General features: G+C 37.8%; 1 protein-coding gene across 2 annotated transcripts in view; it reads right to left on the bottom strand.

Moving 5' to 3' along the window:
* Window positions 1–540: 540 nt before the first annotated feature.
* LOC112984893 (elongin-A-like) overlaps window positions 541–13,441 on the bottom strand; it is a 19,441-nt gene continuing 6,540 nt past the window's right edge. The window contains exons 2-11 of one of the 2 annotated variants that reach the window (XM_064508576.1): window positions 11,852–11,908; window positions 10,073–10,185; window positions 8,259–8,955; window positions 6,707–6,806; window positions 5,681–5,845; window positions 5,255–5,352; window positions 4,292–4,472; window positions 3,733–3,856; window positions 891–1,009; window positions 541–764 (exon numbers count right to left, since the gene is read on the bottom strand). In XM_064508576.1, coding sequence (XP_064364646.1) covers window positions 703–764; window positions 891–1,009; window positions 3,733–3,856; window positions 4,292–4,472; window positions 5,255–5,352; window positions 5,681–5,845; window positions 6,707–6,806; window positions 8,259–8,955; window positions 10,073–10,185; window positions 11,852–11,908 — 1,716 coding nt within the window. In that variant the 3' untranslated portion in view covers window positions 541–702. The remainder of the gene's footprint in view (window positions 765–890; window positions 1,010–3,732; window positions 3,857–4,291; window positions 4,473–5,254; window positions 5,353–5,680; window positions 5,846–6,706; window positions 6,807–8,258; window positions 8,956–10,072; window positions 10,186–11,851; window positions 11,909–13,441) is intronic. The other variant, XM_064508577.1, reaches the window with a different exon arrangement.

The following is a 13,441-nucleotide window of genomic DNA, read 5'->3' as shown; positions in this document are numbered from 1 at the left end:
CTTTAAAGGCTCATTGTCTATATCATAAATCAGTATGTCTAAGTCAAGTAAGTGGGCTAAAAGTATTTGGTACCTGAATACAGGGATTTTTGCAGCCCAATTCTAGCAGGTCAGAAGTAAAGCTGCACATCCAAGACTGTCTTGAAAGACAGTTTCCTTTTTCTGGAAGAGAAAAGAAACTAAAACCCAGTCACGTGAGGTTTTCATAAAAAGAAAAATATAGAAGTCTCAGTGGAAACCTTTAGTGAAACAAATACACTAAGTTTTCAAAACACTTTTGTGCTAGAGACAGCTAGACCTCTTTGCAATTCTATCTATGTATGCTCTGTGACCTCTCCTACAAGGTTTGTTTTAATTCTGGTAAGATATACCACCAGCTTAAGTGCTTCCATCAGAATCTTATGCAATGTGTTAATAAACTGAGGAAGACAGCATCTACAAAAGTCTACACCACATGATTTGTCACTAGTGTGTACTGACCTCATTTCAATTCAGTTTTCCTAATTCATGAATCAGAAGGAAGCAGCAATATGAAAGGAGTCGGGGGGGGTGATTTTTATTGCAAATCACTTGCTCCTGAAACATTTCATAACTATTTCTGACTACGTCAAATTGAATGAGATTTACATTAACTAGTTAAATTTCATTAGCTGTAACATGATATATGAATATTTACATAAGCTTCAAATACATAGCCTCATTTTATCGTCGTCCAACTGTATTCTTGAATGCCTTCAAAGTTTTCCTCATAATTGGCGCAATTCCTTCAACAACAACAACAAAAATCAGTTAGTATTATAGCTACTTTAGGTGACATTAGCATAAATATTACGCATACATTAATAGTCAGTGAGTTAAAACAATTATTTTGGTAATTTTAGGAAATTTACTTTTTACAGGCTTCTTCCCATCTTGAGTCACTCCACTTGAGCTGGAGCTTCCACCGTTGCTAGTAGAGTTTGGATTTGATGAAGTGTTATTTCTGTCTCTGATTTCTGGAATCCTTGTTCTTTTAAAATAGGAAAATAGGAAAAAAGTTTGCTTTTTGTATGAAGCTGCCATTTGCTCTAGCTCATTTTTTGAAAAAATAGAAGTTATTCATCACAAAAATTTGAGACTTTATAGCTCATACCAATAGGCTGAGGACAGTATTCTTTATCAAGTCTGTCTTGTGACCAGTGGTACATTTAGAATCATAGGATAATTCAGGTTGGAATGGACCTCAGGAGGTCATCTAGTCCTTTCTTGCACAAATATTCCATTTATTAAATTTGATGAGTCTCTTGCCTTAAAAACTAAATAATCAGAATTTGTGACAAGCCAACAAAATGTTTAGTAATACCACAGTGATTCATAACAGATTCTCTTATGCCCTGTGTTTGTTCTTTGCATGTTTATTTTTCTTTTTGAACACAGCTGAATCAGCAATTAAGGAAGCTATCTTCCAAAAAGGTCAGTCCACAATGCAAAGTGGAAGCTTTTCTTTTTATTTAAAATATTGTCAGCGCTGACTGAAATCCACTTTTGCATCCTCCAGAAGAGATGTTTTTACGTTGAAATTAATCTGCAAAGAAGTTCCTGCATCCAGGCTCTCATTCCTGCCCTAGTACCACCACTTACCACCCCCTACTTACCTTAGAAATACAAAGCCATATAAAGAATCCAATTCATCCCCCACTTGTCTCCCCACATGAAAATTTAGCAGCTAATTAACAACGATTTAAGTCATTTACCCCTCAAGGGCAAATTTACACAATGAGTTTTCTGTGCTTTTTAAAATTAGGAATGTCTAGGAAAAATACACAATAACTAACTCTAAATATTAGGTTAGAGTACTCAATCAACAGAACAAAGATGGAGAAAGTCTCAGATATAGAGCTGATAACCACTACTAAAGACAGTTTAACAAATACAGCATTTAACTGTCTCAGCATTACATCACTGATCTGGACAGCCTTGTACACCCCAGAATCAGTCACTAACATTTGCTGCCAGTTAACACATGCTGGATAAATGCATACTGCTGCATTCTGAACTGCAAATACAACTACCTACTATAACTAGGGATCTGCACATGTGCCACAGGACCTTTTTCATTCCTGTGAGACCAGCAAGATAAATGAAGACTTCAGCTATTCTACAACCTGTAATACTGACAGAAGGTTTATAGAGGATATGGTCGAAGTAATGAACTCGCTGTGCCTGAACAAGCTCTTGTTTCTCATCAAGGCAGAGCAATGACCCTCCTTATGGCTTCTTTCACACAACAGCAGTTCTTCTTAATTTATCATGTTTGAGAAGACTGTGCAGGGCTTTGAGTAGATCATTCGGATGGGTCCAGCACTGAAGCAAAAAGGGCATTTACACTGTACTTTAAGCACCTGAATGGGAAGACTGGTCTTTCTGTACAGAGATATGCCCTCCCAAAGGACAATTGAAAGCAGAAGACTAACCTGAAGTATCTTAAGCTATTGCTTTTGGGAAACTATCTTTTCACTGTTAATAACAACAGCCTGGAAAGAAGCTTCCTAATTTAAGCACCTAAAGGTGCTGCTATACAAACTATGGTATAAAAGTTGATTTCAATAAGTTCCTGCATCCAGGCTCTCATTCCTGCCCTAGTACCACCACTTACCACCCCCTCATCTTCACCAATAAAGAAAGCAGTTAGACTGTAAATCAAGTTGCTGAAATAGGCAGATTTTTCTTAAATACACTTTCCCAAGGTTTTGTAGTTCCCCCCAATAAACTCAGGTCAGTTCAGTTATCTAGTTTACAGTATGGGGCACATGAGCAATTACTCAGCACAACTGCAGGCCCTGCACTGTGAGGACAGAAGCTACTTAGAACAGCTCTGCTGACATTCTCAGCTATACTAGTCAGTCTCACATCATTTTTGCGACAGCTGAGTTTTATCCTCCTCATTCTAAGCTGTCTGCCCACGTTTGTCAACCTGCAAAACTGGTCTCTAATTCAATTCAAAGTAAACCAGATGAACTCTGTTTTCCCCTGAAGGCATCATTCTAACTGAGCTAAGCTGTGGAGCAGTTATGCCAATACAAAAACAACCACAGGCTATGGGGAAGCTGGTGCCTTCCCATTGAGGCCATCCTCTTAGACACAGAGTTTGTTAGGCCTGCAGGGATGGTAGGATAAATCTCAGATCTCAGCTTTGGTTCCCATGACTGTTGAGCTGTCCTGAAGTAGTCTGCCACAAGGAAAACCTGTATTTGTGCTGTACAAAGGAAACATTTGAGGAATCAGTTTTTTTCTTCCTTCAGTAATAAGTGTTAGCTATCACTACTGACTGTTCCAGACTCTCCTTTAACCTGTCAAAGCAGAAACCCATGATCAAGTATATTAACAGTTGCTGAGATTCACTCTGGACAGCTGATGGGGATTGCATGAAATCAGGAGAACATGCAGACTACTATACAGGGTTATAAATGCAGAACATGAAAACTGGAATCTCCCCAGGATGTCGAGTGGCATTAATGTAACCTGGAGATCACTCTGGAAGGATGAATTCAGCACTGGCACTTGAGAAGTATGACTACAATGTACCAAAAAGCACACAAGACAAAAGGCAAATTAGTTTCTAGCTACTAACTGTTAAAAAAAAAAATGAGAAGTAGAGAGAGCTATTTATCACCTCAAAGTAATTTGCTAGCAAGCTTTTGTGCTGACAAAGACATGTAATCTTAAATTAAAAGCACCAGACAGAACACTTACTTGTACTTCTCCATGGGATGAAGTTGAGTGACAGATCCTGCTGTCCCATGGATTTCTTGCTGCCGGCGAATGTTTCTGGGTGGCTTTGCCACACTGTTCATGTAAGCCATTTTTACTTGACGGCCTAAAACAGAAGCAAGGAGTTACATGTCTTTCATTCAGGAAAGCAGAATCTAGTACTAAAGTAGTGATTGAACAATGGCAAGTTCTATATATTAAGAAAGACTGTATGCAACCTGTAAACTAGTTTGGGTATTTATAATTATAGCAATATACAAAGAATGCAATACAGAATCCTCAGTCTAAACCAACAAGGTCAGATCTGTCTACAGTATGTTGTGTGTATTAATGTATTATGTTAGTGCATGTGTTTATTTTGTGTGCAACTTTTTAATTAAAAGAAACAGTATGCTTGAATATTGCCTTCTACCATTATAGCATTATTTCTCAGTGTAAACAAACCAACAAATTCTATTTTATTTTATTATTCTATTCTAAGTATCAAGAATAGCAGAAAAGACCGGTTTTCAAAAATTGAAGATACACCCACATATTCTACCTTTTGGTTTCTCAGACTGAGCTGAGAGAATGTTTTTTGTAAGCATCTTCAGTTTTTCTTCTCTCTGATTGAAGAGCCTCAAGTACATTTCACGCCAAGACTCATATTCCAGGAGGCCCTCATTTTTAAAATCCCTCTGACAGTGTTTCTTCCACAAGTGGTCTGATTCTTCTGTGAATGTCTTGGTTGGAACACAAGGTATTTTAAAATCAAAGATTTAGAAGTAATACACTCAGAAGCACCTGCCTTGTAGACAAAGCCTGACTGCCCAGTGGCAAGCAGTGCAGAACAAAACCCACGGCATGTGTTGACTCACTGGTACACCCACAAGGAGCACAGCAATGCCATGCAGAGATGCTGACTGCAGTCTAGAAACTACAGAGTTTCAGAGAATAGAGCTCTATGCATGAGTTAATGAGCCATGCTTATAGGCTAGACTTTGGTTTCTAGGACAGGTCCAGGCCACAGCAGCTCTCAATTTTGGAGATGTAGAGAAGTGAGTGACTTGCACTAAGTGGCATCACACACTCAGAACCTCAATGCTGAAAGATATCATGGAGCTGAGGTGCTAACATCATAGGTAAGAAACGTACTACGTGCATGAAATCTCAAAAGTATTTCCCAATTTGTATGCTTTGCAGCCTTAACAGTTTTTAATTCGAAAACAAACTGGTTCTACCACGCCTTCCCTAGCTACTTCAGTGGCAAATACTTTAATTTTTAGGAACAGACATATTTTTCTACCCACACTGGCTTTCACTTAGTCACAGTTTTCACAAATGCCTTAAATCCTGACAGTGGAGAAAGAAGAGCTTGGTAATGATAGCTGAATCCAAAGAAATAAATATACAGGGCAGAAAAAGTGTAGCCTGTGGAGAATCTTTATCAGAAGGGGTGCAAAGAAGGCAGAAAAAGATGTTCAGTGTCCTTTGTGGTGACCTGAATTTAACAGGGAAGAGTTACCGGATTACTTTCCTCTATTCGAAACAACTGCTCTGGTGTGCAACGCGTTAGCACAGGCTCAAGAATTTCAAAGGGCACGCCTCCTACTTCATGTAGAGCTACAAAGAAGGACAGTAATTTCAGTGTCCTGTTTATTTTACTCAGTTGGTAACACCACTTACCTAACAGTTTAAGGGTAATAAAAATACAGTTTTATTTTAGCAAACACCCAACAGAACACATGTTCTGAAGTCATGGGATGAAAAAATTTGTAAGTCAGCAATTATATTCTGATTGGCAGTGATATCTGAGGATGGAGGAAGCATCCTTGAATTGCTGTTCCCTCATCTTTACTGATATGTACTCCTCCCCTCCCTGTCCATCCAAGGGAATAAACAACTTCCTGATCACTCAGGTGCAACCTGTCAAAGCCCTTAAGGTACTCACAATCAATATTATTTTGAAGCACACGGATGCACTGTTCATATAGTGTAAGCATCTTTGAAAGACAGACTGTTTTAGAGCCAGAGTAAACTTGCATTTTAGAGTTCAGTCTCCGTCCTGTGAATTGAACTGTCTCACTGACTTGGTGGGGTGCTTCTACAACAGGTGCTGGAGAAGTCAGAAGAAAAACATCAGACAGGGCTTTTTACCTCTGAAAACTTTAAAATGTTTTACAGTTTCAGTTTTGAGAGAAACACAGCTGGTGTGACACATTTATATTAACTTTCCTTAGAATATGAAGGTACTGCATCAGTTCTGGGCTTTCACATATTTTATGTTACAAAAGTCCATTCATCATTTTCTAAAAGCAAGACAGTACCTACAGCACAAATAAACTGCACCTACCCAAACTAGCCTTACACGAGTTAATTCAGATCTACATAAGTTGTATTCATGTCTAGATTGGACCCTTAGTTACCAATCTGCAGCATATTGCTGATATTACTGAGTTATCCTAGAGCAGCTTAAAGTTGCAATAGCAGTGATATTTCAAGATCAGAGTAATGTCAGACCACTGCAACCTCACAGAAACTGCAAGTGGAGTCACCAGCACTTTGACATCCAAGAATAAGAATGCTAATAAAGCCCCTATGCCGAAGCCAGAACTGAAGCTTCCTGTATATCTTTTACCTAAGCACACTTCTACTAATGCTACCTCTGCTACAAGGTATATAGAGAAGTAAGGCTACAAACAGCCTATAGAATGGCTACCTTATCTATGCCTCCTCTACACCTGTGGTAACCTTTCACAACATTTCCATACTTAGCAGACCACAAGAGGAAGCCTTTATAGTTCCCTTCTGATTCAGAATAATGTCTACATGGGCACAAGTGAAGGACAGGTATTCCTTTGCCATGGGAAGATGAGCTAGCATGTTTTATTAGAAAAGAGGATAAAGTTGCCCCTGGATAGAACTGTAAAAAATGCACTGTATGCTTAGTATTTCATCAGCCTGCTATACTACTTACCTTTAAACTCAGCAGCATATGGGGGAGAAGAGACTGAGATGTCTGGCAGAAATTTAGGCAGTGGAGTATTAAGAAGATCTTGCAGGGATGCCATCTTGGCCTATACACAGTCAAGGAAACATTACTTGAACATTCCAAATTTGAGTTTACTAAGGCTTAAAATATACTACAACAACACGTAAGCAAATCCAAGAGAGTTACCTAGGATAACCAAAATTATTGCTTTTCTGCACTAATATTTACTCACTGGATTACTTTTCAGTGCATCCTTTCATTCTCTACTTACCAAAACCACATCACAAAAGGAACTTTGTGGGATATCTGCAATCCATGCATAAGAGGGGATTAAAGAACAGAACAGATGTGTTCAGCTAACAGGCTTTCAGCTAAACCATTACTGAGGTTAGAGGTGTGCAGTGAACAAGACAAAACTGAAAGATGATAAAACAACAGTTAAATGTTTAGAGGCAGGCTAAATGCCACAAAAGACAACGACAGAAAAAAGTAAGCATCTTTCTATCTGTTTCTAGCAGGTCTCCTATATTGTGCTGATAAGCCATTTAATCTACACATTTCACAGATAACTATCAACTGTTCCCTTTAAAAAACAATTTTAAGATTAGGGAGCATGATAGGTACAGGTCACTACAGATGCTCAGCACTATGTGCAAGATATAAATTGGAAGATACCTGAGGCCTGACTTAAGGCAAGCACTTGCAAATTTTGCATTGCATCTCCCTGAACTTCATTTTAATATCCTTAAAAAATTTCCTGATTACTTATGCATCCAAGATATCATTTACTCAAACAGTTTATGCTGGAATATCATTGAACAAACCTTTACATTAATATTTCTCAACTGGGGACAGAAGGTATCATATTCAGATTGTAGATGTTCCACAACAAATAAAGCATGGAGCTACCACATCATGGTAAGGATAAAATACACTGAAGAGACCTTTAATTAAAGTCTAATAAATGTGCTTCGATCCATCTCAGTTCAGAGGAACCACCTGAGCTACTTCTACTTCATGGGACTAGGATACTTCACTTTAAGAACATGCATAAGCTATTTCTATAAACAACACCATGCTTTATTTTAATGCATTAAATGAAAAAATCTGTTTTGTTCCATGACAGACATTATCATTGACTGCCAAAACCCCACATCTGACAAAATGGTTGTACTATACAGTCAAACAGCTGCTATATTCAAAAACCAAACTAGTCAAGAATAGATGAAGGGTACAGATTTCCATACTTAAGCACCTTTACTTTATAGGTAAAAAGCATTTTAGCTGATATTGAACAGAGAAAAGACTGTCACTTATAAAATCCTAAAACACATGACAAATATTGTATACTGCTGGTTTGTAGTAATCATTTTTGTCCCCAATTATCCATAATTATTAGCAATCACCATGCAGCTGATATGTCAGAACCATGCAATCTGTTGCTTAAAATACAGTTGGATTTCACTGAAAATAGGAGGACAGAGAGTTGATCTGTCTGCAGTTTATTTGCTATTAGCTCAGCCATGCAGTGGTTTACCTTTTTACTGGGAGTTTCTGATGGATCATCCTCAGATTTTTGTACATTTTCTTCTTCCTCCTTTGCAGGAGGAAATTTTGAAGTCTTTTTTGTTGAAGAGCTGCTCCTCTGTTCACCGTGCTTCTTTGGCTGTTTACTTGTAGAACAAGCCTTCCTCTTTCTTTTATTTGTAACCTGATCATAATTAAGATAAGATTCAAAAGACATAGTAGGGGACTCAAATTCCTCATCACTAGGTAACTCAGCTTTGTTTCTCAGGACAGGTTTTTGTTTTGGTTTCCTCACATGCTTAGGATTTCTCTGTTTGGAAGCACCTTTACCAGTCTTTTCCTTCAGGTGGGATAAGTCTTTATTGGCTACAACGGAATGCTGCTTGTCTGAAAGTTTTTTGCTGTCTGCGGACACTGTCTCTTTAAAGATACTTTTTTTAGCTTTAGGATTGGTACCCTGGGAAGCATGCTTAGAACCACTGCTGCTACATTCTTTACTATCAGATTCTTTTTGAGACTCAGAATCTCTACTTCTGTGTTTGTTTTCCATACGAGTATGCTCCTTATTCAACTTTTTAGAAATGGGAGAGCTTTTGGAGGCCTGTACAGATGCTTTAGATTTCTCTGAAGGCTTATTCTCCTTGGAAATGGAAGATTTTGTCTCATATTTCTCTTTTTCAGTACTTTGTTTTTTGCCTCTGTGACCACTGCAATACAAAAAGGAAAAATAAAAGGTCCCCTTGTTAAATCCGAAGGTAACTTCTTGAAGGAGAATCAATCTTTTCACCTACATTAGTCAAACTAAAAGCATTAAACCAGTGTGGCAAAGAATTTTGCTCTCTTGTGCTCTTACTGTTCTTCCACATTAGCACATAAAACCAGGAAGCAGCTCTTGGGTCTAACATCAACAACTACTGCAACAAAAAGCCAGAGCAAGACAAACAGGACAGCTTCTCGGGTGCTCCTTACTAGAAAAGCGGAGGACAAACACAAGAATCAGTAGGAGAAATACCTGACATAGTATTATTTGTTCAAAATCTTGAACTTTGCCTTGGTCCACTGTTTTTACACAAGTTTCCCTGCACGTTTTATAACAGAGATGGTACATGAAATGGCTAGGAGACATAGAATTTACAGAGTGCTGTGTAGGTGATACAAGTTTCATGTCAGCCAGTACGCTTTGCTTATCACTGGTTTTGGGATTTCACTTTCCTGTTATTTGAACAACTCTGGATTTAAAATGCACTACTGAAGTTAATCTAAACCACACTCCTTAGCTTAACTGCCTCATATTATCATCAAGAGGACTGCAAAACATCCAGAGCACAGTCAGCCTGATGATGGCAGTGGTGGCTGTTTCATTATGAGATGAAATCTCATCTGTTCAGAACAACTGCTCCAACATGGAAAGCCCGCCCCCCACATAAACAGAAATGTTACAGAAGCCCCATATATAACCAAATCACTAGAGAGCTGCCTCATTTAACCACCACCTCATTGCCAAGAAGAAAATGCAAGCTTCTCATATGCCTAAAGAACTAAAGAACAGTGCCCATCACTGGCTTTGCTTACAGCAGTTGTGGCCTAAGAACTCGTGCTGGTCAAGAAGCAGTTAAAGTCTGCATGCTGGCTGGCTAACTGACCCACACTGAATGCTTCAATTTGTTTTCCAATATTTATTATAAATATTCATTTAATCCATTTTATGCATTTGTCATAATGCATAGCTGTCATTCCAAACCTTACGAAATACAACTTGGAAAATTTAGGAAAATAATACAATATAATTAACTTAAGGGGAGGGGGAAGTAAGCTCACACCTACCTTTCACTTTCTGAAGGAATAAGTTTTTTCCATTGGTTTATCAGGGATTTAGCTACATTCCCAGCAGTGGCATGTTTCCTCAAACTGTTAACAGTTTTGCCTATGCCAGTTTCCTATTGAAGACAGTGGAAGAAAGATGGGGGAATAAATCGTGACTAATATCCCAAATAAAATTCTTAAACAGCTACAAACAGTATTAGCCTAGTAGTTAGGGAAGTCTTAATGCAGCTAATGAGATTACAAACTATACTGCAAACAAACAGAACTGAAAGATACATACATATATATACATACATATGTATGTATGTATATAAAACCCAACTATGGAGCACAAAATGCAGTTGTAATTTATAAAACTAAAAAGTTATTATTTCCCTCCATTAAATGTATGTATTTCAGGAATTTCACTTGTCTTGAATGTTTAGGTTCACAAACGTAGGGCTTAAAATGCATGCTGCTGAAGTGAATTAGAGTATATCTGCACAGGCCTAAAGGGAATTTGAATGGATTAGTTTAGCATGTTAGAGAGCATCTATGCTGGCTGTATTGTCATATAAAATACATCCAGAATTACTATGGTGAGAGGGGCCAGAGAAATGAAATTCATATGACTAAACAGTTTCAGCGATAGACAAAACCTTCATATTTAAAACTTGTCAAGTTCATTTTCTGCTTTCCCCAGCACTACTGTTTTCACGTTATCCTCATGTCTTCAAGCCTTGTTCTACTGAGCTGTGTGTGTCCAAGCACAGCTGTCCTGCAGACTTTGTGGGGATGTAAATACCACAGGTGAATTTTCAAAACCTGTATTAGTAAGTATCTCTGATTCACAAACTCTCACTTTTAAGATACATACAACTCCTGGAGCTCAATAAGACAACAGTAGCCTATTAATACTCTTGCCAACTAGTGAAAGATATTCCTGTGAATTCCTTAGGGCCTTAGACAAATATATTCACTTTAAAGAGATTTAGCTTCCTTGTAATATCAGGAATACTTGTTTGGAAGTTCAGTGTATTTGAAATAGATGCAAGAGCATTATTAGTGGGAGGTTTTCCTAAAACTATTCATGTGGGATATTTAATTTATGTTCTTAAAAACGCAGTAAAATTATGCGGAATTCTCAGTTTAGGCAGACAAATGCCATTGCCAGAATAAGCTGGCCAAAATACCTTAGCTGACACATTTTTCTCTTCCTCCCTGAAGAACTAACCACTAGAAATGCCATTTTGCTTTGTCCCAAAATATAGACTCATTTCCCCACAATAACTAAAAAGCTTCCCAGACAAGTGTGAGGATTTCTAATATAAGATTTGATAGTATACAGCTTGGGTGATGATGCAAGCAAGTCAAAAATACCCTTGATGTGTAATTTGGGATGCCTACTCTTTAGATAAAAAACTAATTTTGAGCTGCTGATACAGACAGAAGATTTAGCCACTGACCTAAAGCATGGATTATCATTATTTGTTTTGCCTTAAATATTGACCCAAAAGCAGTTTGACAGTGAGAAGGAACCAACCTTGAGAAGCAATATGTTCTCTACATGTTCAGATCCCTGTCCAGTACCACCACTGGTATCATAATGCTGCATTTGTCAAGTTGTGTGCCCAGCTTCCAGCTTGGCTTTTGGAAAAGGCTCCACGGTTACTTACATAGAGCTCTAAGTAAGCCATGATTAACAGTCAGAATTACGAAAGTGTAACAGTTCTCACTGCTTCTGGGATTGCAGACCCCTGAACTTTACACTAAGAGTTAAATGTATCACTGGTCACTTACCACTAGAATGTCCAGCGTTATATCCAAATCCTGTAGTCCCTTAAGTGCTTTTATAATCTGGAAGGAAACATTAGATTTTACTGAACAAATATTCATAAATTCTATCCTGTTTTTCTCATCCTCATTCACATTTGTTTAATCCAAAATACTCAAGTGTTGAGTAACATCCAATAATTGGGGAAAATGTATGCATTCCTTCACTGCACCTAATGGCACTGCTGGAAATCTGTGCTGGGATTCAGTATAGCTCTACTTTACCCAGATTTTAATAATTTCAGAAACTACAAATGTCTCACTACAGAGATTATGTTAAAACCCATAATACAGACTGCATACATGCCTCCATACCTGGTTTACCAGTGCCCATTGTTTGGCACAGAACTGATTCAAAAGTGGCATTATGCAGGAGCAGCACCATGCAAAAGCAGCAAGTCTCCCAATCCATCCCCTCTTCAGTTACAGCCAAAAAAGGACAAAACAGCCTTGGAGAAATCAGTTTACAACAACCCAAAATAGAAGTCAAAGTTCTAAAACTTTATTTGTACATTAACAACAACAAATCAAGGTAGAGCAGCTATTTTGTTTCACTCCAACAAAGTACACGCCTGTTACCAAAAAAAAAAAAAAAAAAAAAAAATCAATATTTTAAGCAAGTCAGAAAAGTATTTTTCTAATGCAGAACAGCTCAACTTCCAATGAAATGCATTTTGTTAATACAAAAAAAAGGCTTATTTATAAATAGAATACAAGTTTCTTCGGCAATCTGGTAGTACACAGCAGAGGAATTCTTCAGTCAACTGCACACAAGCAATTTGCCTCATCTTTCACAAAGTTCCTTTCTCAGTTGCTATATAGATGATAGAATTAATGTGTAACTCAAGTAAGAGCACCTCATATGGCTGTAAGAAAGTCTGGGATATTATTCTAGTTCTTCAGATCATTACCATTTCCAAATGCAATGACTGGGAATTGCCAGGATGCAAAAGAAGACTAGCCAGAAACTTTTTAGCTATAACAACAGCTATGATAAAAGACAGTTAAACTGTTATTTCAACTATTATATTATATTTGGCTTCTGAAATAGTGTTGCAAGAGGTAGAAGAGGTACAAAAATAACTGAGCAGCAAGTTTGAAGAAACAAATTACAAATAGCACTATGGGAGCATTTTTCTCCACTACTGCTCTAAATTTCACTGAAGTTCCTATAGCACATTGAAAGTAGAACCTAGCGTACACAGTGAAATTCAGTGTAAAATGTGGGATTCCACCTACACTTCTGGCATGCAGTTCTTCCTGCAAATCATTCACCCTGCAATAGCATTTCTGTGGTCTAAAGAAATACAGGAGAAGAATTTTGCAGCCTGGGAAAACATGAGAAAAGCTGTAACAGTAAGGCATTCACTCAGGACCAGATGTTTTATCCAAAAAATCAGCTTTCTTCAAAAAGTGCAGCTAACTACAAAATGGCAGGATTCCTATTAAAAACAAAACACCTTCCTGAACAAAATTCTGGCCCCAGCACAAAAACAGTGTGAAGTTCTGCTCATCTCCTGTTTAAAAATAAGGTATTCCCTGAGCCAGACAGTAGTA

Source organism: Dromaius novaehollandiae, chromosome 3 (genome assembly GCF_036370855.1).
Source record: "Dromaius novaehollandiae isolate bDroNov1 chromosome 3, bDroNov1.hap1, whole genome shotgun sequence".
Lineage (NCBI taxonomy): Eukaryota > Metazoa > Chordata > Aves > Casuariiformes > Dromaiidae > Dromaius > Dromaius novaehollandiae.
This window is presented reverse-complemented; position numbering and strand designations above follow the sequence as displayed.